The sequence below is a fragment of the Heterodontus francisci genome, chromosome 3 (assembly GCF_036365525.1).
Source record: "Heterodontus francisci isolate sHetFra1 chromosome 3, sHetFra1.hap1, whole genome shotgun sequence".
Classification (NCBI taxonomy): domain Eukaryota; kingdom Metazoa; phylum Chordata; class Chondrichthyes; order Heterodontiformes; family Heterodontidae; genus Heterodontus; species Heterodontus francisci.
In genome coordinates, this window is record NC_090373.1 from 88401349 (window position 1) to 88427517 (window position 26169).

Below are 26169 nucleotides of genomic sequence, written 5' to 3' on the forward strand. Positions count from 1 at the left end.
ATGGACTCGCTGACGGCGGAGGATGTGCGGCAGGTGGTGAAGCTCCAGGTAAAAGGGTTCAATGTGGGAGTGGGGGAAGCAGAGGCTTCATCAATACTATACTGCAGTGTCAGATTAGGCTGACGGCTCTGCTGTGGGACAGCTCCCATATTCCCTTGATATGAAACCCGACCTCAGAAGTATTCCTTTAAACTGAAATAGTGCATCAAATGAGCTCTTAGTTGCAGACACTTTGTACATTAAATATATTTATCAATCACTTTGCATTGAAATTTCAAGAGCAAATAGATCCTGCCTATTCCCCACAATCTGACCATCTCCAACTCTTCAGTTTAAATAAAACAGAGCAGCCTCCGCTGTAAATCCAAGTTACTATTGCCTTCATGTTTAGATACATGAACTACAAAGAAAATTCGTAATGTCAAATAAACAACAGTGTGGTGAGTAATTTCTTAATTTGTGGGACATTAACAAATTAAAGTGAAGACTCTTCAATAGATATTTTACAGATAAGTTCGCAATTAGGGAAAAGCTAATTTTACTCAGGTGAGATGTGATTAAGCTAAAGTGGACGGAAACAGCTACTTGAAAGTAAAACAGTGTCAGATCATTGAGTCATTTACGACACAGAAGGAAGCCATTCAGCATCAAGCCCATGCTGGTTCTCCGCAGAGCTATCCAGTCAGTCCCACTCCCCCGCTTGATTCCCATACCAACTTCCGCTTGAAGTCTTTGATTGTCTCCTCTTCCACCATCCTTGTGGGCAGCGAGTTCCACCTGCCACATAAAAAAGTGCTACCTCATATTTCCCCGCATCTCTTGTCCAAAATTTTCAATTTGTGTCCCCTAGTTCTTGTACCAATGTTAGTGGGAACAGTTTTTCCTTGTCTAACTTCTCTAAGCCTGTCATAATCATTACATCTCTCCCAATATCCTTTATTCTCAGGAGAACAAACCCAGCTTTTCCAACCGAACCTTGTAATTAAAATCCTCCATCCCTGGTACCATTCTGGTAAGTGGGAGACAGACATTCAAGGAAGAGATAGTGAGGGTTCAGAGCAAGTATGTTCCTTTAAAGAAAAAGGATGGGACTAACAACAGAGCCCCCTCATGTCAAGGATGTTAAAGAAGAGGATAAAGAGAAAAAGGGAAGATTATGACAGATACTGAGGGCCCAATACTGCAGAAAACTTAGAGGAGTATAAAAAGTGTAGGGGGAAAATTAAAAAGGAAATTAGGAAAGCAAAGAGAGGGCATGAAAAATCAAGGAAACCTCAAAGTTTTTCATAAATACATGAAGAACAAGAGGATAACCAAAGCAAGAATAGACCTAAAAGCGTAACTTGTGTGTGGAGTCGGAGGATGTTGGTGTAGTTCTTAATGAATACTTTCTGTCTGTACTCACTAAAGAAAGGGACGATACAGACATTGCAATTAGGGAACAGAAGTGTGAAATATTAGCTGGGATTAATATAGTGAGAGAGGAAGTATTGAGGGATTTAACATCTTTGAAAGTTGCTAAATCCCTAGGCCCTGACGAATGTATCCTAGACTGTTAAAGGGAAGCAAAAGAAGAAATAGCGGAGGCTCTGACCATCATTTTCCAATCCTCTCTTGTTACAGGTGTGGTGCCAGAGGACTGGAGGACAGCTAACATTGTACCATTGTTTAAATAGGGAGAACGAGATTAGACTGAGTAATTACAGGCTAGTTAGCCTAACCTCAGTGGTGGGAAAATTGAAAAAAATTCTGAGGAACAGGATAAATCTTCATTTAGAAAGATACAGATTAATCGAAGACAGTCAGCATGGATTTGTTAAGGAAAGGTCATGTTTGACTAACATGATTGAATTTTTTGAGGAGGTAACAAGGAGGGTTGACGACAATAGTTTATTTGATGTGGTCTATATTAATTTTAGCAAGGCTTTTGATAAGGTCTCACAAGGTCACAAAAGTAAATGTCCATGGGATCCAAGGCAAAGTGGCAAGTTGGATACAAAAGTGGCTGAGAGGCAGGAAACAAAGGGTAAGAGTTGATGGGTGTTTTTGTGACTGGAAGGCTGTTTCCAGTGAGGTTCAGCAGAGCTCCGTACTAGGTCCCTTGTTTATTGTGGTATATAATCAATTATTTGGACATGAATGCAGGGGAATGATTAAGAAGTTTGTAGATGATACAAAAATTAGCCATTTGGTTGATAATGAAGAAGAAAACTGTAGACTGCAGGAAGATATCAATGGACTAGTCAGGTGGGCAGAACAGTGGCAAATGGAGTTCAATCTGGAGAAGTATGAGGTAATGCAATTGGGGAAGGCTAACAAGGCAAGGGAATACAAAATAAAGGGTAGGATACTGAAAAATGCAGAGAAACAGATGGACCTTGGAGTGCATGTCCACAGATCCCTGAAGGTGGCTAGACAGGTAGATAAGGTAGTTAAGAAGGCATACAAAATACTTGCCTTTATTAGCCGAAAAGAAGGGCTTGCAGGTTATGCTGGAACTGAGTGAAACACTAGTTAGGTCACAGCTGGAGTAGGACATGCAGTTCTGGTCACCGTGTTATAGGAAAGATGTGATTACACTAGAGAGAGTACAGAGGAGATTTATGAGGATGTTTCCTGGATTGGGGAATGTTAGTTTTGAGGAAAGATTGGATAGGCTAAATTTGTTTTCTTTGGAACAGAGGAGGCTGAAGGAAGATCTAATTGAAGTATATAAAATTGTGATTGAGGGGTACTAGACAGCATGGATAGGAAGGCCCTATACCCATTGGTTGAGGGGTCCATAACCAGGGGGTATAGATTTAGGGTAAGAAGTAGGAGGTTTAGAAGGGATTCGAGGGGAAATGTTTTCACCCAAAGGTTGGGGGTTCTGGAACTCCCTGCCCGATAGGGTAGTAAGGTAGAAATCCTCATAACATTTAAAAAATACTTGGATATGCACCCGAAGTGCTGTAACCTACAAGGCTACAGACCAAGAGCTGGAAAGTGGGATTAGGCTAGATAGCTACTTGTCAGCTGGCGTGAATACAATGGAATGAATGGCCTCCTTTTGTGCTGTAAACTTCTTTTCTAACCTCTTTCTAGAATTAACTCAGAGAATTTTGTAGATGCAGAGAAATAGAGGCTGCCTTACAAGGCCGTTTTTCTAATTTTCAGCTCATACATTAATTGCAGTATTAATAGTCATGACAAAAGTACATTAATTTAACCATCCTATATGAACAAAAGAAAAGCATTTTAAATATAATTACAAAAACAATTGCTTTACTGCAGTTCCCAAACCCACCACCTCTACCACTTAGAAGGACAAGGGAAGCAGATGCATGGGAACACCACCACCTGCAAGTTCCCTTCCAAGTTACACACATCCTGACTTGGAACTATGAGCAGAATTCTATGTCCCCTCAGTAGGAGACAGAAGGGCAGTTTGTGCTTCGGGGGCGGCCCTCCGTGGAACACAGGGTGCCCGCTCAGAAGGGCTCCCCTGCCCGCAAGAAGGCCGCCTGGTTTTACCAGGCAGGTTTCTTGGGGTATTTGCCGTCCGGCCTCCGAGGGTAAAATACCTGTGGCGGTTAATTGACCAATTAAGAGCCTTCATTGGCTGGGGATGAGGGGGGTGTTTCTTGCCGCCGCTGCCCTGCAAAAAATTGCAGTGGGGGGGGAGGGGGTTGGGAACGGCACCACCCCCCCCCCCCCCCCCACCCTCGCCACCACCAGCCTACTTGCTGGCGGGATGTAAAATTTCGGTCATAGTTCCAAGTCAGGAACCCCCCCACCACGTAACTGACCCTGCCTTACCTCGCCGGTACCTGGCCGATTGTCCCCGGCGAGGCTCTAAAAACTTAACTGAGTTCTGGGGCCATCCTTCTTGTTGCCTCCGATGGCTGGGGTGTAATTCCAGCAGTGGCCACCGTTCCTGGTGGCGCTGCTGGGACGAAGCTGCCGGCCAGCTGATTGGCCGGCAGCTCCATCAGGCAGAACTTCCTGCCTCAAGGAGGTGGAAGACCCAGTAATTAAGGGCCTGGGGAGCAAAAAATACTGGCCTGGCTCCCCAGAGGCCTGGCAGAGGCAGGCTCGCCACCAACTTTTCGGTCGGTGGGCGGGGCCTCCTGCCCATCATAAAGTTCCGGCCTATATAATTGCCGCTGGATCAAAATCCTGGTACTCACTCCCTAAAAGCACTTTGGGGAGAAGTCAACAACATTGATTTCTGTTTTCAAATACATTTAATGGGACATAATAACTTAATCAGTATTCTGGATCTGTCAGATAAACATGGTGTTCCATTATTTTAGAGGGGATCATGTCCCTTGACAGGACCCTGGCAATAATAAGGCTCACCAATTTAAGGTGAATGGCAAAAGAACCAAAGGCAACATGAACAAAATTTTTTTCTACAGCAAGTGGTTAGGATCTGAATGCATTGCCTAAAAGTGTGTTGGAGGCAGATTCAATCATGGCTTTCAAAAAGGGTAATGGATAATTATCTGAAGAGAAAAAAATTACAGGTCTACAGGGAAGAGGTGAGGGAGTGGGACTCGGTGAGTTGTTCTTGCAGAGAGCCAGCACAGACATGTTGGGCCAAATGGCCTCCTTCTGTGTTATAACCATTCTATGATTTTGTGATTTCTATAACTATTTGAAAACAAATACTTTCATATCCAGATATTGTTGGAGAAATCTGTGCTTTTCTAAAACTTATCACAGCTCATTTAAAAAAAATTCTATGTTCCCCCAATGGCTGAGTAATTTGATGGAGGTACTGAGTTACACAGATCTTGAATGTGCTGAGGCCTAATTGGAGACCTTAGTAGACGTGCAACAGTTGATTTCAGAATGCCTGAGTTAGGGGGGAGGGAAATTTGTGGCATTGGGGATCTGAAAGAAGGAAAAAATACACTTTAACATTGGATTGTTCACAGTTAATGCACACAATCAGTAAATTGGTATTGCGTCACATTGTGCCTTCCATCCTCTTGGGCAGTCTGTCAGGATCGAAGATGACTTGCTTCCACTCTGAATCAATGGGTTCTGAGATGGCTGCTAATTCCAATGTATGATCTGCAGACTGTGCCACATGAGGGGCAGGTGGTGCTTGAAAGGTCAGGTAAATGAATAGTTTGGAGGTTTGTGCGCTCTGTCCAATGCTACGACTTCGCATCTGCATGTTCCCGAAAATGTCCCTTGAGGTGTAAGATACCTTTGCGAATGAGTTTTTTCCATCTAGGACTGTCACAAGCCAGAACTCCCACAAGTCGATGGGGATGTTTGATCTCTTCAGGGATGCTTTGAGGACATCTCTAAAGCCTTTCCGCTGTCCTCCTGGGAGTCTCCTGCCGCAACCAAGTTCTGAGTAGAACAGCTGCTTTGGGAGTCTGGTGTCAGGCATGTGAACGACATGTCCCACCCAACGGAGCTGGTTTTGGGTGATTAGCACCCCGATGCTGGGCAGGTTGGCTTGGGAGAGGACGCTATTGTTGTTTCTTGCCACCGGATATGGAGAATCTTGCAGAGGCACATCTGGTGGTACTTCTCCAGTGCTTTGAGGTGTATGCTGTAGGTTGTCCAAGTATCTGAAGCATATAGAAGTGCAGGGATCACTGCTGCCCAGTAAACCATGATCTTAGTCTTGGGTCACGTTGTGCACTAGTGAGTGAAATGGTCAAGTGATATTTGTTGTATTGAAATCCTCACTAGATACAGGAGAGGTACCAGATGATTGGAGGTCTGCGAACATTTTACCATTGTTTAAAAAGAGTGCGAGGGATAAGCCAGTAATTATAGGCCAGTCAGACTGACCTCAGTGGTGGTTAAAATCTATTTTGAGAGACAGGATAAACTGTCACTTAGAAAGGCATGGATTAATCAGGGATAGTCAGCAGGGATTTGTTAGGGGAAGATCATGTCTTCCTAACTTGATTGAGTTTTTTGAGGAAGTGACAAGGAGGATTGATGAGTGTAGTGCAGTGGATGTGGTTTACATGGATTTTAGTAAGGCATTTGACAAGGTCCTGCATGGCAGACTGATCCGTAAAATGAAAGCCCATGGGATACAGAGGAAGATGGCAGGTTGGATCCAGGATTGGCGCAGTGACAGGAAACAAGGAGTAGTCGACAGATGATTTTGTGAATGGAAAGCAGTTTTCAGTGGTGTTCCACAGGGCTCAGCGTTAGGTCCCTTGCTATTTGTGGTATATATTAATGATTTGGACTTAAATGTGGGTGGCATGATTGGAAAATTTGGTGATGACACAAAAATTGGCCGTGTAGTTAATAGTGAGGAGGAAAGCCGTGGACTCCAGAATAATATCAATGTTTTGGTTGAGTGGGCGTTAAAGTGGCAAATGGAATTCAATCCAGAGAAGTGTGAGGTATTGCTTTTGGGGAGGGCAAATAAAGTGAGGGAATATACAATAAACGGGAGGATATTGAGAGGGGTAGAAGAAGTGAGAGACCTTGGAGTGCATGTCCATAGGTCCCTGAAGGTGGCAGAACAGGGGGTGGATAGAGTGGTGAAGAAGGCATATGGAGTGGTGAAGAAGGCATATGGATTGCTTTCCTTTATTGGTCAAGGTATAGAGTACAAAAGCAGGGATGTGATGCTGGAACTGTATAGAGTGTTGGTTAGGCCTCAACTGGAGTATTGTTTACAGTTCTGGTCACCACTTTACAGAAAGGACATAATTGCTCTGGAGAGTGTACAGAGGATTAGATTTACAAGAATGTTGCCAGGGCTTGAAGGTTGCAGCTATGAGGAAAAATTGGAGAGGCTCGGGTTTTTTCCCTGGAACTGAGGAGGCTGAGGGGTGACTTGATTGAGGTGTACAAAATTATGAGGGCCTAGATAGACAGGAAGAACCTGTTTCCCCTGGCGGGGAGGTCAGTTACCAGGGGGCACAGATTTAAGGTGATTGGTAGAAGGAATAGAGGGGACATGTGGGGAAACTTTTTCACCCACAAGGTGGTGGGTGTCTGGAATTCGCTGCCAGGAATGGTGGTGGAAGCAAAGACCATCAATTCTTTGAAAAGGTACCTGGACATGTACCTGAGAATCTGTAACCTGCAGGGCTGTGGACCAGGTGCTGGAAGGTGGGATTAGTTTGGGCAGATAGACACGATGGGCTGAATGGCCTCCTTCTGTGCTGCACTTTTTCTATGGTTTTTCTTTGGTTCTACTGTGGGAAATTCAGTTTAAAAATGGTTTGAAAAGTTTTTCTCAAAATATACTTTTTATTTGTTTGGTTTTAGAAAGAAGATGGTCGTTGTCATTTAATTAAATTGCTAAAATGGGAAGCTTTTGATGAAGAGAAAGATTTAAAACCTGGCATTCTTCTAGACTTTCTGTACAATACTATTATATTTGCTGCTGAAAAAGGATTTCCATGGCCCAGTGTGGCACAGGCAGTACATTTTTCAGAGGAACTACTTTATGAAACTGAAGGTAATACTAATATGCAAGTTATTGTCATGATTTTTATAATACAGTTAAATCAGAGATTTAAATAGCTGCCACTGATTAATGAATTTACAGACAAAGGAAAATTCCCCCTGTTTAAAATACATCCCCCTAAGTATTGCAATCTGGGACTTGGAGTGAATGTGCTCCTGTTTATTGTGATCCTATTAAAATATGAAGGCTTGTTGCTCAGCTAGGAAAGCGCAAACATGATCGACCTTGCTGATAGTAAAGGATACAGGGCTCACAGATATAATATTTACAATATTATTTTCAAGAACTTCCCAAAATTTGTTTAAGATGCAAGTAGTTTTGTCCTTGCTGCTTCAAGCTTCTCATTTCCATTTCTTTACACAATAAAATATTTATTCTTTTGCTCTACCTCCCATGATAGATTTGCAGTTCTTCCTAAAGGGCTTGTTGCTGTAAAAAGATTTTTTATTTTTCATGTTGTTTTCTGCTGTCCATACCTCATTGTACATTTTCTGCCTAGTTCATTAGATATTTAATTCCCAATTTGACTGATAAGTGCTTATTTCAGGCAATCACTCATTTTTGTCTCATAAATGTGTGAAATCCTACAGTGTGAAACTTTTAAAATGTGACTTCTTTGATATAATAACATAGCATACATGTAATAATCCAAGAATTTTAATTATACTGTCATGCAGGCCCCCACCTGTCAAGAATGAGGTATATTAATTTTGCCACATGAACATTGATTTTTTTAAATTGTTACTGGAATAAAGAAAGAACTTGCTTTTCACAAGAAAGCAACACCAGACCCTTGACTAGAAAGACATTTGCATATTTACAGACAGTGCTTAAAAGGGACAAAAGACCATTTCCAGACACATTCAATCCGCAATGGACTTTTGATTACCAGACGTTGAGGGTGGAGGAGCTCGCATTCCAGGTTGACTGCTAAGATGGCTGAACACACAAACAGACGTGGTCACACACACCCTAGTCACATGACTAACCTGCTGGGCAACCTGAGTTTTTTTGAATTTGAACTTGCCAGAGTGTTTTGAAGACAGAAAGCTCCTGACTCCTGGTTTGAGAACATCTCTCTCCTGTCTGCTTCCATCTCTTTCTCACAGAACTGAAGACCCATTGAAGACACATGAACCCCAAGAGAGAAAAGTCTCCTATAGTGAACAAGGTTTTAGAAGAATACTGGGCCCCAACGAAAAGCAGGACTACCAACAATCAAGGACTCCACAGTGAGCTCGAAGCACAGTAACAAACCCCCTTCAGAGATTGCCTCAAACATTTTCACTTTATTTTTCTTCTGCTCTTTTCTGTCTCTATTTGCATGTACGTATTGCGTATGCATGCTACTGTGAGTCGCAGTGTGTATCCATAGACGTTAACCGAAGTAGTGTTTAAGTTTTAATAATTTTCACTTTTCTTCTTTAAACCTAAGAAAGCCTGTTTGTTCTCATTTCTTTGCTTTATGATTGGAAAGCAGTGAACAAGGATTTACAATAGGAGGAAGCTCAAAACACAGTGTGTTTAAAAATTAAATCCTGTTACAGTAAAACCAGGTGAAGGCCGAAAGAGACCCCTAGACAGCTTTCTCAGCTGGTTGTAACTGAAATTTGGGGGCTAGCGTCTGGAATTTAACCCACAGACAAAGGAGAGAAATTGGAAGTGGGAAGCCAAATTGTTCCCAGTCAAAACAAAGAGCAAGATCAGTACAGGTTTTCTTGTGGTTGTGTGTGATTGAATACTAACATGTCTGCAACTGAGTGAGCAGCTCTCCAAGCCAGGGTGAAGTTACTTGGATAAATTAAAAACACAGTCTATGGAGGAGTTGAGAAAAATGGCAGAGCAGTGTGGGATTACTGTATATGGCAAGGCTAGGAAGTCTGAACTCCTAAGGCTAGTGGCCAGCCATTTTCCCTTGAATCTGAAGAAGCAAAAGCAGTGTTAGAAGCAGACTCTGACAGGGTGTTGTTAGCAAAGATACAATTGGAACAAAGGAAACTTGAATTAGAGGAAAGAGAAAAAGAGAGATAGAGGCAGGAGAGGGAGAAAGAGAGAGCCTTCTAACAAGGAACCTGAAGAGAATGAAAGGCAGGAGAGAGAGAAAGCATATTCCAAAAATAATGTGAAGAAAGAGAATTGAAGCGGCTTGAGTTAACTAGGGGGCGACAGAGTAACCTAAGTGAAAGCATGGCCAATATGGAGGAACAGAAATCAGAGCTGGGTACAAAATTGCTAAACCTTGCTCAATTAATCCCAAAATTCAATGAGGAAGATGTGGAAGAATTTTTTTGTGTCTTTTGAGAAACTGGCAAGGCAGCTAAAATGGCCAGCTGAGAACTGGTCTCTTTTAACACAAAGCAAGCTAACTGGAAAAGCCCATGAGGTTTATTCCTTGTTGCCAGATGAGAGTTCATCAAATTATGAACTGACCAAAAATGCTATCCTTGGGGCATATAAATTAGTACCCGAAGCCTACCGCTAAAAGTTTAGAACCCTCAAAAAGCAAGCTAATCAAACTTATCTGGAGTTTGAAAGAAGTAAGCAGCTGGCTTTTGACCATTGGCTGCGGGCTCCTAAAATACAGCTCAGCTATGAAACTCACAGAGAAGTAATTCTGTTAGAGGAATTTTAAAACTCTCTCCCACTCTCAATAAAGTCCCATGTAGAGGAACAGCAGGTTCAGGGAGCCTGGCAAACGGCTGTTCTGGCCGATGAGTTTGCTTTAAATTATAAGTCGGTTTCACAGGGGAGAACCTTTCCTAATCACCCTCACAAATCTGAAAAGGACAAAGAGTGGGGAGGTGATCTCCACCCAAGCAGTCCTGGGAGAGAAAGGAAAGCAGGAGATATAGAGGGCCCTCATCCAGCCAAAAAGGAAGGTGCTGTGAGCAAGAGTGAAACCCGGAGATCTGTGTGCTTCCATTGTAATAAGGCAGGGCATTTAAAAGCTGACTGCTGGAAACTAAAGGGAAATCCAGTAGGGTTAATCAGGGCAAGCCCGCTCAGTGAAGACGGGACCTTGATGGAAAGCCCAGCAGAACAAGCTGTGGCTTTAACTGCAGTAAGAGTGCAACTCAGGAAGCTTACTATGGCCAGTGCAGGAAAAGTTAATAGGATTCCTGAAGGTTTTCAGGGTTTTGTGTCTGAAGAGAAAGTAACTCCATACCCTTCGACTGGGGCAAGCAAGCCCATAGTGATTCTCAGGGACACAAGGGCCACTAGATCCCTTTTACTGGGAAGAGGCCTGACCTTTCTCCCAGAGAGTTCAGTGAACACCAAAATGGTGGTGAATGGTATTGGAGGGCAGTGTATGCATGTACCTGTACACAGGGTGCACCTGCCGTGTTACCTAGTTTCGGGACCGGTGACCGTAGGGATTGTCCCTGGTTTGCCTTTGAATGGGGTTGACCTTCTGCTGGGTAATAATCTGGCGGGGGTGAAGGTGGTAGCCCCCCCCAGTAGTGTAAGAAAGACTGCTGGAGGTCAGAGAGACAGTGCCGTGGCAGGAGACTGATTCCTGGGGTGGCAAGACTGATGTATGAGGAGAGATTGAGTCGGTTAGGATTATATTCGCTGGAGTTCAGAAGAGTGAGGGGGGATCTCATAGAAACCTATAAAATTCTAACAGGACTTGACAGGGTAGATGCAAGAAGGATGTTCCCAATGGTGGGGGAGTCCAGAACCAGGGTTCATAGTCTAAGGATACGGGGTAAACCTTTCAGGACTGAGATGAGGAGAAATTTCTTCACCCAGTGAGTGGTGAGCTTGTGGAATTCGCTACCACAGAAAGCAGTTGAGGCCAAAACATTGTATGTTTTCAAGAAGGAGTCGGATATAGCTTTTGGGTCTAAAGGGATCAAAGGGTATGGGGCGAAAGTGGGAACAGGTACTGAGTTAGATGATCAGCCATGATCATAATGATGGCGGAGCAGGCTCGAAAGGCCGTGTGGCCTACTCCTGCTCCTAGTTTCTACGTTTCTATGAGACGGTTCCCTGCAGTTTCCCTGAATATGTAGTGGATCAGGCCACAATCAAACCAGCTCCCCCAGAGGAGACTGCATTGGCACTACAGGCAGATAACCATGAGCTCTGCCTGTCCGAGACTTTCTTTGGAAAGTTAGGAGCCCCAGGGAATGAATTAAATGGATTTTCCCTAGCTGAGGTTCAGCGAGCCGACCCAGTATTGCAAGAGTTAGCACAGGCTGCTCAGTCTGAAAGTGAAGCAGAGGGTGAAGCAGATGCTACTATTTAAAGAGTTAGGTACTGATAAGGAAATGGAATTCTCCTCACAGACTTGAGAGCAAGGAGTGGACAGTAGTTCACCAGTTAGTGGTGCCACAGAGGTACCGGAGAGAAATATTAAGAAGGGCCCACGAGACTACAGTGGCTATACATGCCGGTATACAGAAGACCAAAGCCTGCATAAGACAGCACTTTGACTGGCCAAAACTCCACAAAGATGTGGTGGAGTACTGCGGGAGTTGCCACATGTGCCAGGTTGAGGGGAAACCCCAAGCTACAGTGAAACCTGCACCCCTAAGTCCTGTACTGGTGTTAGGAGGACCCACCAGCCGAGGGCTGGTGAACTGTAGGGGATCTCCGTCAAGAACAAAAGGGGACAAGCAGGCACACGGCTAGCAAAAGTTTGGAAAGAGAAGGGGAAAAAGTGACCAAGAGGGCAGGTTAAAGGAAGTCCGGAAGGAATCCTGGATGAAAACCCCTACTATCTGGTCAGTCAACCCCGAAAAATTTGAAAAGTTATACCCCCACGCCCTCTTATGTAAATTCGACTCTAGAAGCACCCCACCAGAGTTGCTAACAGCATTTGCAGGAATCTGCAGAGACAAAGAGAGACCTCTAGAGGGCACAGAAACTGTGAGGGTGCAATCAAGTCTGCACAAATACCTGCAGGCAAGAGTGTCCCAGAGAACAAAGGGGAGAATAACAAAGGATCCTCCTCCACAGTCAGAGGAAAAGGGAACCACCCATCCCCTGAAGTCAAAAGCCTTTGCACGACTCAGCAAAGCACTGAAAGAGTGTTCAGGACAGACCCATCCACCACTAACTTTCCTGAAAAAAAATTTACCTCAGCAGGGACCAAGACCCTAGGAGGTCATGGCAATGGGAAAACTGAAGAAAAGCTTCCCCAAAGAACCACATAGTTACCAAAAAGGGGAAATTAAAGCAGTACAGGCACCCAGAAAAGACAATTTTAATCAGATTTAAGAGTTATGAATGAATGGAAATGAATATGAGATATATATGGTTTTTCTTTCTGTATCTTATATTTCTCTCAAACCTTTTAATGAAAAGCACCATTTTTTGTTTCAAATCGCATTTCATTCTCCTGGGTGTGGAGGTGTCGTGCAGGCCCCCACCTGCCAAGAGTGAGGCATATTAATTTTGCCACATGAACATTAATTTTTTAAACTGTTACTGGAGTAAAGAAAGAACTTGCTTTTCACAAGAAAGCAACACCAGACCCTTGACTGGAAAGACATTTGCATATTTACAGACAGTTGTTTAAAAAGGACAAAAGACCATTTCCTGACACATTTAATCCACAATGGACTTTTGATTACCAGACGTTGAGGGTGGAGGAGCTTGCATTCCAGGTTGACTGCTAAGATGGCCGAATGCATAAACTGACGTGGTCACACCCCCCTCCAGACACATGACTAATCTGCTGGGCAACCTTAGTTTTTTTGAATTAGAACGTGTTCTTAAAGGCAGAAAGCTCCTGGCTCCTGCTTTGAGAACATCTCTCTCCTGTCTGCTTCCATCTCTTTCTCACAGAACTGAAGAGCCATTGAAGACACATGAACCCCAAGAGAGAAAAGTCTCCTACAGTGAACAAGGTTTAAGAAGAATACTGGGCCCCAACGAAAAGTAAGACTACCTACAATCAAGGACTCTACAGCGACCTCGAAGCACAGTAACAAACCCCCTTCAGAGATTGCCTCAAACATTTTCACTTTATTTTTCTTCTGCCCTTTTCTGTCTCTATTTGCATGTGCGTATCACGTATGCATGCTAGCGTGGGGCACGGCGTGCATTCGTAGGCGTTAACCGAAGTAGTGTTTAAGTTTTAATAATTTTCACTTTTCTTCTTTAAACCTAAAAAAGCCTGTTTGTGCTCCTTTCTTTGCTATATAATTGGAAAGCGGTGAACAAGGATTCACAAAAGGGGGAGCTCAAAACACAGTGTGTTTAAAAATGAAATCCTGTTACAGTAAGACCAGGTGAAGACTGAAAGAGTCCGCTAGACATCTTTCTCAGCTGGTCGTAACAATACAGATATATGTAAAATATAAGTTCAAGTTTCTTTAAATCACAGAAATGCTGCTAAGAGGTAGGCATAAACATTTGCTGCAGTGCCTAAATTCATCTATCACACGTGTTATCACGTGTCCGTATGTGTGTGTATACTTATACATTAATTAAGCGTCTTGGCTGTGGTGCACATTTCCTTTCCACAAACCCTTACTTCCTGTACCAAGATTTTATAAAATAAATGGTTTAGAATAAAGACCTGGCTTGGGTCTGCAAACGAAACCCGACCCAAGCCCGACAGAACCACATCCGACCCCGAGCCCGACCCTTCCTGAGTCCTTCCATTTTTTCCCACGCCCGACCCAACCCGACCATCAGTTAACCTACCTGCCATTTTTCACTTTGTTGCTGATCTGCACAAGCTTAAACTAACTGTAACAAAACCACCTTTCTAGTCCAAAAATTACATTAACAGTGGAGCCACTTACCTGAGGTTGTGATAGAGCGTGTCCGACCTGAGCCGAGCCCGAGAGCCGGACCCGGAAGTGCAACCCGACCCGACCCTGACCCAGGTTGTCGGGTCTCGTCGGGTTTGGGTCGGGTAGCTGGCCTTTAGTTTAGAATATATTAATAAAAATATAATTGAAAATATGAAAGTAGGAACATTATTTTAGTATTTTGGGATACTGCAGTTGAACTTAAGGAAAGGCTGGCAGCAAAATGCTTGCACTGAGTAAAGATTTCAGAAATTAAATTGTTTTTCGTTAAAGCTTGATTTCATATTGTTTTTGGTTTAATTAACAAAGCTTACCCATGTGAAAACAGCAAGCTCAACTAAAGCAGCCCTGTGATTTATATTGCAACCTTCACATGTGAAAAGCTGGATTAATTACCTTGGTAGTGTCTTCATTCTTTGAGAGAAGCAATCTCCACATAGCACAGGAATGTTTCCTTCATTCTGTTGGTCCTGGGGTATCATGCAATGCCATGAAGTTGTTCTCAGCAGATGCTTTGCTGTTGCTGTCGTTTCTACAAAGGCAGTCAGTGTACCCGATCGTCAGTTCATTTTGGCTTATTCTAGAGTATCTGGATATATTGTAAAATATCCTAATTTTGAAATGACAAACCCTGTTTTAGAGGCTTTGGGGATGCATGAGAAGGAGTGAATTATGGCAAATCAGTCTTGGAGAGTTGGGCTAAAACAGGCGTGAGACCCCTATTTCACATATGCAAAGGAACTAATGCCTGTTTTAGGCATGGATAAGGGCTGCATACTTTTATCCTTGCCCAATATGGCGGGTGGGACACCTCTGGCTGGAAATATGTACACACTTCCTGCTTGCCATATTGGGGTCTTAGCAGTCTAAGTAGCACCTCTAAAACAGGTACTGAATTAATTAATTTTTAGGCCATTGTGTCCAGTTTCTGGCATCCCACTTTAGAAAAGATTTCAAGGCTGTGTAGACGATGCAGAGAGTTGTTAAGGTGTTGAAGATGGAAAATACCTATATAGGATGATGTATTTCCATTATTAACATTTCGTTTGAATATGTCCAGCACTTGCAGTAAGAAATCCACAAAGTGATGGCAGACGGAGAGCTGATGGAAATCATTATCCAGGATTTTCAATGGCTTTGTTCCGCATATTAGTCCCATTGTTGCCCATATCGGTCTTTTCCATCTGTTACTTTCTTCCTTAGTGGCATATATCTCTTTACTACTCTCTGTGGTATTTCTAAATGTGATCCACTTTTCTTTCATGTTTTTTCCACTCTAACTGTCCATTTCAGTTTCTTTAGATCATCCCTTGTCCCTCAAAGTTTGTCTCTCTAAATGTTTCTATTGTACTCAATCTCTTTTTGATCATTTGTCTAACCTTAAATTTTATATCAAGGGAATATTAGTTCCCAATGTTGCCTGGCCAAAGCCAATTTTCTGTCAAAGCCTTAATATCATGTTCCTTTATTCTAATTAATGCCTTTAGGTGCTTAACTTCATTTGTAATGCTTTGCATATTCACACATAAACAATGTAACCCCCAATACATTCATATTCCTTAGTACACTTTTTTTCTTCTATTTCTTCTTTCAGTACCTCTCTCCCTAACCTTTCACCAGTTGGCCCTACAGTAGCTCTCCACATCCTCCTTGATATCTCTACCCACCTACCCACCCCCTCCCCCCCACCCCCAGCAAATTCTAAGTTTACTATTGCAGTTCCTTTGCCATTTTATTATCTTAGCTCCTCCCCATGTGTTTTAAGATTTGCCTTTTCCCCACCTCACTGATTCTAATTCCTTCACCACTACTTTATCTAACCTCTTATATTTTGAGTTCTAGAACTTAATTTATTCTAATAGCCTATAAGTCTGAAATCCTCCCTACTACCCCATTTATCTAGCTATATATTCATGTCTAATCTGCTCCCTAACAGGCTGGCATGCAGCAACCCAGAAGTCCTTTTTATTCTAAAACCGAAATCCTCAATCTCCCTTTGCAATACCTCTATCCTGTTTATCTTTATGCCAGCTGTTCTAGCATAAACCAAGACTTCAGGTTGTTCACTTTCCATTTTCAAAATCTTCACAGCCCACTCCTTTATATCCCTTACCCTGCTATGTGGGAGGCAACAGACCATAGAGGACACATAGCCATGGCTGTAGAAAATTATGACTGAACCTTTCTTGGTTCCATCCTCATCATTCTCCATGGGCCTATTTCATTGTTCATAGTTTCACTGCCCATGTAACAGTTCTCGCCTGTGTCATAGTGCTGTATACAAATCAAACAATTTCAGATCTTGAGGTGTACGTATCCCAAGAGGTACCAGCTCTGAAGGATGGTATAGATGTTGATCTTTAGAAATACCTGCAACACATGGCTAAACTCAATGAGGATGAAGCTCAGTTACGGGCAGTATGTCAGCTTTCTGTGAGACCATGCAGCTGAATAGTGAACAAGAACGGGAGAAATTTTATGAGGATCTCAAATTTCAAGATAAAGAAGTGATTGAAAGAGCAATAAGTGAGCCAATCCTTTCTTTTAATCAGTTGCAACTACTTGCTTTTGAATTTGTCAATATGTAGGGCTGAATTTTATGAGCCCTCTGGTGGCGGGGGGTCCCGGACAATTCTTCCGGGAGAGGTCCGCCATGACCTCCGACGCTGAGAAGGCCCCGGCGCATTTTACCACCGGCAGCGAGTCCTCAGCGCGGCCTCCCGGGGGCCTTCATTTTAACATGCAAATAATATTACAGTTAAAGAATAATTGCTTAGCTAGTAGTGATGGCTGTCCCACGCTGATATTCCGGCTGCCGGCGGAACTCACACGCTTTTGGAACTCAGATTGGAGTTCCGAGGCGTGACACTGGTGGGGAGGTGAGAAGAGTGAAAATTTCAGGGCGGGAGGTGGTGGGAGAGAGCGGGGAAAAAAATCTCCGATTGGGTGTGGGGATGGTGGGAAATGGTTGAGGGTCAAAGGTGCTGAAGTTGGGAGGTGAAAGTTCGTAATTTTAAAAATTTATTTTCTGGGGGGATGTGTTATTTTATAATTGATAACTCAGTTGAGGGGGGGATTGGAAAGGGGATTGAAAGTATCTCTGAAATTTGAAATTTGTCATTTCTGGACACTGGCACCTTTAAAAATTTGATTCCACATGAAGGGCTTGAAGTAAAATGCACCGGGCCTTCTCGGCGTCGGAGGTCATGGCGTGCCTCTCCTTGAAGAATTTTCTGGCGCCAGTGCCTGCACGGTGGCACCCTATGCTGTTGCTGGGGAAGGAGCTGCCGTCCCCTGTACGTCATCGGGGGTGGCTACTCTGCCCACTCCGTTTAAATGAGCCCTCGCGCAAAATATCGCAGGGGCTCAGTGACGGTGCATCCGCGTGAGCGGCCTGCCGCGATCAGAGCGCACTGTCGCAATTTGCAGCGCGTTCAAAAAATTCAGCCCGTAGTATCATAGTCTTCTAGGGGAATTAATTTGAGGAACTAGGATTAAACTAATTTGTGAGCTACACTACCTCGACCCAAGTCCTCCTTCCACAGTGTTTGTTCACCTACCTCTCCCTTTCTCTACCTCATTGTTTCTCTCTAAATGTGGAGTGACCTGCTTCTGCAACATGGGCTCAAGGAACCTTTAATCATTCTGTGTCACATGGATATTTTTCAACTGTTTCTCAAACTCTATAACTCTGAGTTCACTCAAGACCACTTGAAGACACTTCTTATACTGGTTGTTTAGGACAGCCTTGGTTTCCAAAAAATTCCACATCATGCAGGTTCTGCACTACACAGATTGGCGCTATTTGAAATGATAAATGAACTCAACGGACTCAAACTCACTCAACTGTTTTTTCACTCTGCTGACTTTGATTTCCTATATCTTCTTTATCATCCTTTATTTCTATTACCTCTAAAACTGTTATCCATTACCAAAAATTACCACGAAAACAGTAGGTAAATTGAGAAAACAAATAATAAAGAATTTCATTTCTTTTAATTTCCAGGGAAAACTATGCAAGAGGCTATTGGAAAATTGAGAGATAAATGTGAACAGTACCAATATAAACTGAATCCTAATTGCCTCCAACATTTAGTCAGCCATTTCCTTGGAACTTTCTTTAGACATTATCGTCTCTACCAGTTTCTACTGTGTGAAGTCAGAGAGATTGACCAAACCATACATAACCTTGAGGTCCACGTGCCCCAAGAATTACCACCTCTGAAGGATGGCATAGATGTTGAGCTTTGGAAATACCAGCAACATATGGCTAAACTCAATGAGGCTGAAGCTCAATTACGGGCCAGTATGTCAGCTTTCCGTGAGACCATGCAGCTGAAAAGTGAACAAGAACTGGAGAAATTTTATGAGGATCTTAAATTTCAAGATAAAGAAGTGATTGAAAGAGCAGTAAGTGAACCCTTTCTTTTATTCAATTAGTCACAATTACCTGCTTTAAATGTGTCAATATGTAGTGTCACAAAATTTTCCTTGCAGCAGTCTTCTGGGGCATATAAGTTGGAGGAACTAGGATGAAGCTAATTTATCATGGCAGGCAACAAACTGCAGTATTAATGTAAGATTCCAACAGGAACAGGCAAGATTTTCTTCCAAAATATACCTCATAGAAATTGATTTCATGATGACTTTGTCTTCCTAGTTTTCTATTTGATCTAAAATGTGTTGTCAAACAGGGTTAAATTGGGATCAGATAGAAGTGACTGTTAAAGCAATCTCAGTCTGCGCAGGCCCTGACTGTGGGTCTGCAGTGCCACTTTTTAGCATTGGTCAAAACAAAACTGCTTTATACTGACACTGTAGTTGCAGTGTAAATGCAGCCTTGGTGCACCTTCAGCAGGTAAATACAAAAAAAAGCAGGTAGTGCAGCTTCATTGTCTATTCAGTCAAGAGAAAAATGTCGAAAGTAAATCGGTCAGGTAATGACATACATTAGCAACGTTCCAATTGAGTACTATATCAGCAGATTGTATTTTAACACTAAGCAAAGAATGAATGAACTTGCATTAATACAGTGCCTTTTACATCCTCAGTACTTCACAGCTAATGAAATATATTTTGAAATATATTTACTATTGATATTTGACTATGCCATACTTCTTCTTTGGCCATCTTGTCTCGAGAGACAATGGGTAAGCGCCTAGAGGTGGTCAGTAGTTTGTGGAGCAGTGCCTGGAGTAGCTATAAAGACCAGTTATAGAGTGACAGACTCTTCCACAGGCACTGCAAACAAAATTAGTTGTCGGGGCTGTTGCACAGTTTGCTGTCTCCTTGCACTTCTGTCTTTATTCGTGCCAACGGCTAGGTATCTTCGACTTGCCACTCTTTAGCCCCACCTTTATGGCTGTCTGCCAGCTCTGGCGATCACTGGCAATTGACTCCCACCACTTGTGGTCAATGTCACAGGACTTCATGTCGCGTTTGCAGATGTCTTTAAAGCGGAGACATGGACGGCCGGTGGGTCTGATACCAGTGACAAGCTCGCTGTACAATGTGTCCTTGGGGATCCTGCCATCTTCCATGCAGCTCACATGGCCAAGCCATCTCAAGCGCCGCTGGCTCAGTAGGGTGTATATGCTGGGGGATGTTGGCCACCTCGAGGACTTCTGTGTTGGAGATATGGTCCTGCCACCTGATGCCAAGGGTTCTCTGGAGACAGCGAAGATGGAATGAGTTGAGATGTCGCTCTTGGCTGACATACGTTGTCCAGGCCTTGCTGCCGTAGAGCAAGGTACTGAGGACACAGGCTTGAAACACTCAGACTTTTGTGTTTCGTGTCAGTGCGCCCTCAAGTGTAAATCAGGGGAAACGATCACTGACCAACGCAAGCAAATGGACCACTGGGTGGAGCAGTACCTAGAACTGTACTCCAAGGAAAATGTTGTCACTGATACCGCCCTCAATACAGTCCAGTCTCTGCCAGTCATGGATGAACTGGACGAACAGCCAACAAAATCGGAACTCAGTGATGCCATTGATTCTCTAGCCAGTGGACAAGCCTCTGGAAAGGACGGCATTGCCCCTGAAATAATCAAGAGTGCCAAGCCTGCTATACTCTCAGCACTCCATGAACTGCTTTGCCTGTGCTGGGATGAGGGAGCAGTACCACAGGACATGCACAATGCCAATATAATCACCCTCAATAAGAACAAGGGTGACCGCAGTGACTGCAACAACTACCGTGGAATCTCCCTGCTCAGAATAGTGGGGAAAGTCTTCGCTCGGGTCGTTTTAAACAGACTCCAGAAGCTGGATGAGCATGTATACCCTGAAGCGCAGTGCGGCTTTCAAGCAGAGAGATCCACCATTGACATGCTGTTCTCCCTTCGCCAGCTATAGGAGAAATGCCGTGAACAACAGATGCCCCTCTACGTTGCTTTCATGGATCTCACTAAAGCCTTTGACCTCATCAGCAGACGTGGTCTCTTCAGACTACTAGCAAAGATTGGATGTCCACCAAAGCTACTAAGTATCATCACCTCATTCCATGACAATATGAAAGGCACAATTCAGCATAGCAGTGTCTCATCAGACCCCTTTCCTATCCTGAGTGGCGTGAAACAGGGCTGTGTTTTCGCACCTACACTGTTTGGGATCTTCTTCTCAATGCTGTTGTCACATGCATTCCAGTCTTCAGAAGAAGGAATTTTCCTCCACACAAGATCAGGTAGCAGGTTGTTCAACCTTGCCCAGCTTAGAGCGAAGACCAAAGTATGGAAAGACCTCATCAGGGAACTCCTCTTTGCTGATGGTGCTGCAGTAACATCCCACACAGAAGAGTGTCTGCAGAGACTCATCGACAGGATTGCAGCTGCTTGCAACTAATTTGGCCTAACCATCAGCCTCAAGAAAATGAACATCATGGCTAGGACGTCAGAAATGCTCCATCCATCAATATCGGCGACCACGCTCTGGAAGTGGTTCAAGAGTTCACCTACCTAGGCTGAACTATCATCAGTAACCTGTCTCTCGATGCAGAAATCAACAAGCGCATGGGAAAGGCGTCCGTTGCTATGCCATACTTACCATAAATAGAAAAAGTTGAATATTTTAGGTCTGAAAAGAATTCAATTTTAAGGGTAGTTAAGTTAGATAACTCCCAAAAACAGCTGTGTGGTTCGCAATACGCAATTAATCTGTGCCTTTTCATTTTGTTGCCAGAAACATGTCAAATTTGTGCTGGCCGTTGTTTTAAATAATTGCTGCATGCAGCCAGGAATAGCCGCATCAGCTGGAAGTCCAATATTGCAGGTGGTTAACGCTACCTCAAACCAAACTGCACCTCTTAAAGGGGAGGTGCATTGTGCTGTAAGAAGTGGTGGAAGTCATGTCAAAACTGAATCATGTGCTGTGATACTTTGAGGAATGGCTGAACATGTGAGAGAGTGTGCACCAATGTTTTCTGACAATGCACTGGAGGTCTTGGTGCAGGATGTGAAAAGAAGGCGAGATATAATGTATTCGAAAGGGGGGCAGGAGGCCTTCTCGATATATACTCAGGAGGCAGTGTGAAGAACTGGCTGCAGAGATCAATACCAGGAATGTAGCTGCAGGAAGTCTAACAATCTGACATAGTTATTGAAGAGAGTTAGTTCAGTCTTCAGTGGCATATTCTACCAACTGTACAATTAGCCTCATCCATGGCTCAATTCTCTACACCTCCATCATCCAACAATCGCTATCAATCAGTACTCAATCGTTCAATTCATGTGGTTTACCTCACCCTCAGGCACTTAGCACTGATTGCAGCTTTTGCGTGCATCAACTCACTGTTCACACACACTGATAGCTTTTCATCCATGACAGCCACATCATCCAAACATCTTGCAGGGCACTCACTGACACACTTCTCTCTTTCTTGTAGGAGAAAGAAGTGTATAACAGGATGTAGCAGGAAAGAACTGGAGGAAGACAAGTGAGTCTGCATTTTTTAACCCCAATGGAAGAGTCATTGCTGGCCTTCAAGGAAAGGAACATCGCTGAAGCTGTGGCAACTGATGGCGCTGAAGGGATTGTTGATGAGGATATCTCCATACCTAATCCTCTTCCTCTCTTCCCACTTTTCCCTCATCCCATAATCTCTTCCAATTTACGAGCTACAGATGGTGTAATATACACTTCTTACTTTCTCCAATCCCCTCACCACAACCCAACCCTTGCCGCTTTTTCATTTCAGATGCCAAGAACTGGTACCTTTCAAGTCAGAGGAGGAAGAGGAAGAAGACAGTGATGATGAAGAGACACAATCACTCAATCTTACACTTGCAACCACCAGCTGAGAGACTGACGCTATATATGCTTTAGAGGCTAGGATAGAGGAGGGATCTGCATGTGATGAAGCACCAGGCACAAGTGCACAGGAGCCAGTGCAAGGAAAAATTATAGCACAGGTGTCAGCTTGCCAGAGGGTGAAGTCATACAACAGTTTTACTGCAGAGGAATCAGATGAAGACTTCTATGGGCCAGGCTACATAAGGCAGGTGGGTGTACATAACCAAATTATTGGTGCACTGTGAAGCCTGCCAAAAAGCCTGCACATAATGTCAAGGAGCATGGACAAGTCCAGCTCCAACGTGGCACAGGGCTTTATGCAAAGCTTGGAGCTCATCCTTTCCAACATGGAATGGTGGTCACTTCCATCAGTGCACCTATGGAACCCACCATGATGTGTGATATTACAGCTTCCATCAAAGGTCTCAGTGTTGTAGTGGAAGCTCTGACTGCTGTTGTGCAAGCTCAGATTGCTGCATTATGCTCTGAATGCCACTGTTCAAAGAGGCTTCCAGGGCATTGCAGCAGTCCAGCAGATTAGCTGGATTGCGGGAGTCCCACCCCTGGAGAGTGGCAGTGACTCCATGAAACATAAATCTGCTGAACTCTCAGGTTGATAACATTCTTTCTCCAACCCCTGCCACTCCATCAGTATCCATGCTGTTGTCTGTTCACCAGACTGTCGACATGGTGTAGTCTGAAGCCAAGTCCTCTAAACCCAGAGCAGTTCAAGATTTTGAGGATGGTACTGCTCAGCAGATATATAATATTGGGCTTAGTGAGTGGATTAAGTATTCATATAATATCACGCAACATAACTTGAAGGTTTCAATTTTAATTTGGAAATAATCCTTTTTTTTTGTTGTATTTGGCAACTTTAACAGTAGAGGGCAGGACTATTCTGCCTGCAGACCTCCCCACAGACAATCCCAGTGACTGGTACTTCAGGAAGCTTATTTGAGATTTTGCGAGATTGTTTTCTCCTCTTCATTCCTTCCTCACCAAGTGGGTTTGCATCCTTCAGGTGATTTAATGGAGACAGAAAAAGCAGGTCTTCTCTCCTTTTATTACGTGACCTGATATTAAAGTTAATGCTACAAAACACTGCAGACAAATTGAGGATGCAGTGCTCTGTGCAGGGAAAACTAACTTTTGCTATTCTGAATGTCCGGTAGCAATGTTAATGGAAAAAGTATGCCAATTATGAATTGTCTTGTGAACCCTGTATTACTATTTCTAATCGAGTTATTTATTAGAGAGAGAATTCTTCTTGTTCACTTGTTAAGCATATAGAGTTGGAACTGAAACAGAATAAAAATTTAATGCACTGGAGACCTGCAATCCTCCCAACACAGTCGCTTCCAGGACTAACTTGTTCAAATAAAGTAGGTGGGTACCTATACTAGTATGGTGCAGCTTGGGCATCCAATAGAGTGGCGGGTAAGGGAGGAAGATACAGAACTGCATTGCTCTGTGAGAGTGCAGCCTGCAGGCCTGTAAGTCCAAGTATGCTTGCTAATCTTCCCTTTATTCAACATACTTTGAAAGCTTTATGCCTACGAATTCTGGAGTTTTCTTGGCCATGGCCATGGCCCTGGCCTGGTGTTATGAAAGTGCTTCTATTATTTAATATTTTTTAAGGACTCGTGTTTTAGAATTGCGGAGATGGATTCATTGGAGGACTGAAATGATGCCATAGATGCTGAACTTTGGTTTTTGAAAAGGTCACTGGAAAGATTCTGTTTAAAAACATTTACTAGATATCACATGTCTTCAGCTAAGTAAACAACGAGTGTAATGCGAGAGGAATAATTGAGACCCCTTGGGGATGAGCGACCATAATGTGATAGAATTCTTCATCAAGATGGAGAGTAACGTAGTTGATTCTGAGACTAGGGTCCTGAATCTTAGTAAAGGAAACTACAAAGGTATGAGGCGCGAGTTGGCTATGATGGATTGGGAAACGTTATTTAAAGGGATGACGATGGATAGGCAATGGCAAATATTTAAAGAGCGCATGGATGAACTGCAACAATTACTTATCCCTGTTTGGCGCAAAAGTAAAACGGGGAAGGTAGCCAAACCATGGCTTACAAGGGAAATTATAGATAGCATTAGATCCAAGGAAGAGGCATATATAAATCTGCCAGAAAAAACAACAGACCTGAGGATTGGGAGCAGTTTAGAATTCAGCAAAGGAGGACCAAGGGATTGATTAAGAAGGGGAAAATAGAGTATGAGAGCAAGCTTGCAGGGAACATAAAAGCTGACTGTAAAAGTATGTGAAGAGAAACAGATTTGTGAAGACAAATGTAGGTCCCTTACAGTCAGAAACAGGGGAATTTATTATGGGGAATAAAGAAATGGCTGACCAACTAAATGCATACTTTGGTTCTGTCTTCACAAAGGAGGACACAAATATCGTACCAGAAATGTTGGGGAACACAGGGCTTAGTGAGAGAGAGGAACTGAAGGATATCAGTATTAGTAGAGAAATGGTGTTGGGGAAATTGATGGGATTGAAGGCTGATAAATCCCCAGGGCATGATGGTATGCATCCCAGAGTACTTAAGGAAGTGGTCCTAGAAATAGTGGTCATTGTTGGTCATCTTCCAAGATTCTATAGACTCTGGAACAGTTCCTACAGATTGGAGGGTAGCTAATGTCACCCTACTATATAAAAAGGGAGGTAGAGAGAAAGCAGGGAATTATAGACCAATCAGCCTGACGTTGGTAGTGGGGAAAATTCTAGAGTTCGTTATCAAGATTTTATAGCAGAGCACTTGGAGAACAGTGGTAGAATCGGGCAGAGTCAGCATGGATTTACGAAAGAGAAATCATGCTTGACAAATCTACTAGAATTCTTTGAGGATGTAACTCGTAGAGTTGATGAGGGGGAGCCAGTAGATGTGGTTTATTTGGACTTTCAGAAGGCTTTCGACAAAGTCCCACATCAGAGATTAGCGTATAAAATTAAAGCGCAAGGGATTGGGGGTAGCATATTGCGATGGATAGGAAATTGGTTTGCAGACATGAAACAAACAGTAGGGATAAATGGGTCTTTTTCCAAATGGCAGGCAGTGACTAGTGGGGTACCGCAGGATCAGTGCTAGGACCCCAGCTATTCACAATACATATTATTGATTTAGATGAGGGAACTAAATGTAAATATCTCCAAATTTGCAGATGACACAAAACTGGGTGGGAGGGTGAGTTGTGAGGAGGATGCAGAGGCGCTTCAGGGTGATTTGGACAAGTTGAGTGAGTGGGCTAATGCATGGCAGATGCAGTATAATGTGGATAAATGTGAGGTTATCCACTTTGGTAGCAAAAACAGGAAGACAGATTATTATCTGAACGGCTATAAACTGAGAAAGGGGAATATGCAGCGAGACCTGGGTGTTCGCGTACACCAGTCACTGAAGGTAAGCATGCAGGTCCAACAGGCGGTAAAAAAGGCAAATGGTATGTTGGCCTTCATAGCAAGAGGAATCGAGTACAGGAGGAGGGATGTCTTGCTGCAATTATACAGGGCCTTGGTGAGGCCACACCTGGGATATTGAGTGCAGTTTTGGTCTCCTTATCTGAGGAAGGATGTTCTTGCTATAGAGGGGGTCCAGCGAAGGTTTACCAGACTGATTCCTGGGATGGCAGGACTGA

General features: G+C 43.4%; 1 protein-coding gene across 3 annotated transcripts in view; it reads left to right on the plus strand.

The window, feature by feature from the left end:
- The window catches only part of c3h8orf74 (chromosome 3 C8orf74 homolog), a 69197-nt gene continuing 43028 nt past the window's right edge, over positions 1–26169 (plus strand). For 2 of the 3 annotated variants that reach the window (XR_010971196.1, XM_068024106.1), the window contains exons 1-2: positions 16575–16746; positions 18227–18630. Coding sequence is in view for 2 of the 3 variants with exons in the window: in XM_068024106.1 (XP_067880207.1) it covers positions 16641–16746; positions 18227–18630 (510 nt within the window). In the remaining variant the exon portion in view is untranslated. Of the gene's footprint in view, positions 49–7248; positions 7442–16574; positions 16747–18226; positions 18631–26169 lie in introns of those variants that run through there. The other variant, XM_068024105.1, reaches the window with a different exon arrangement.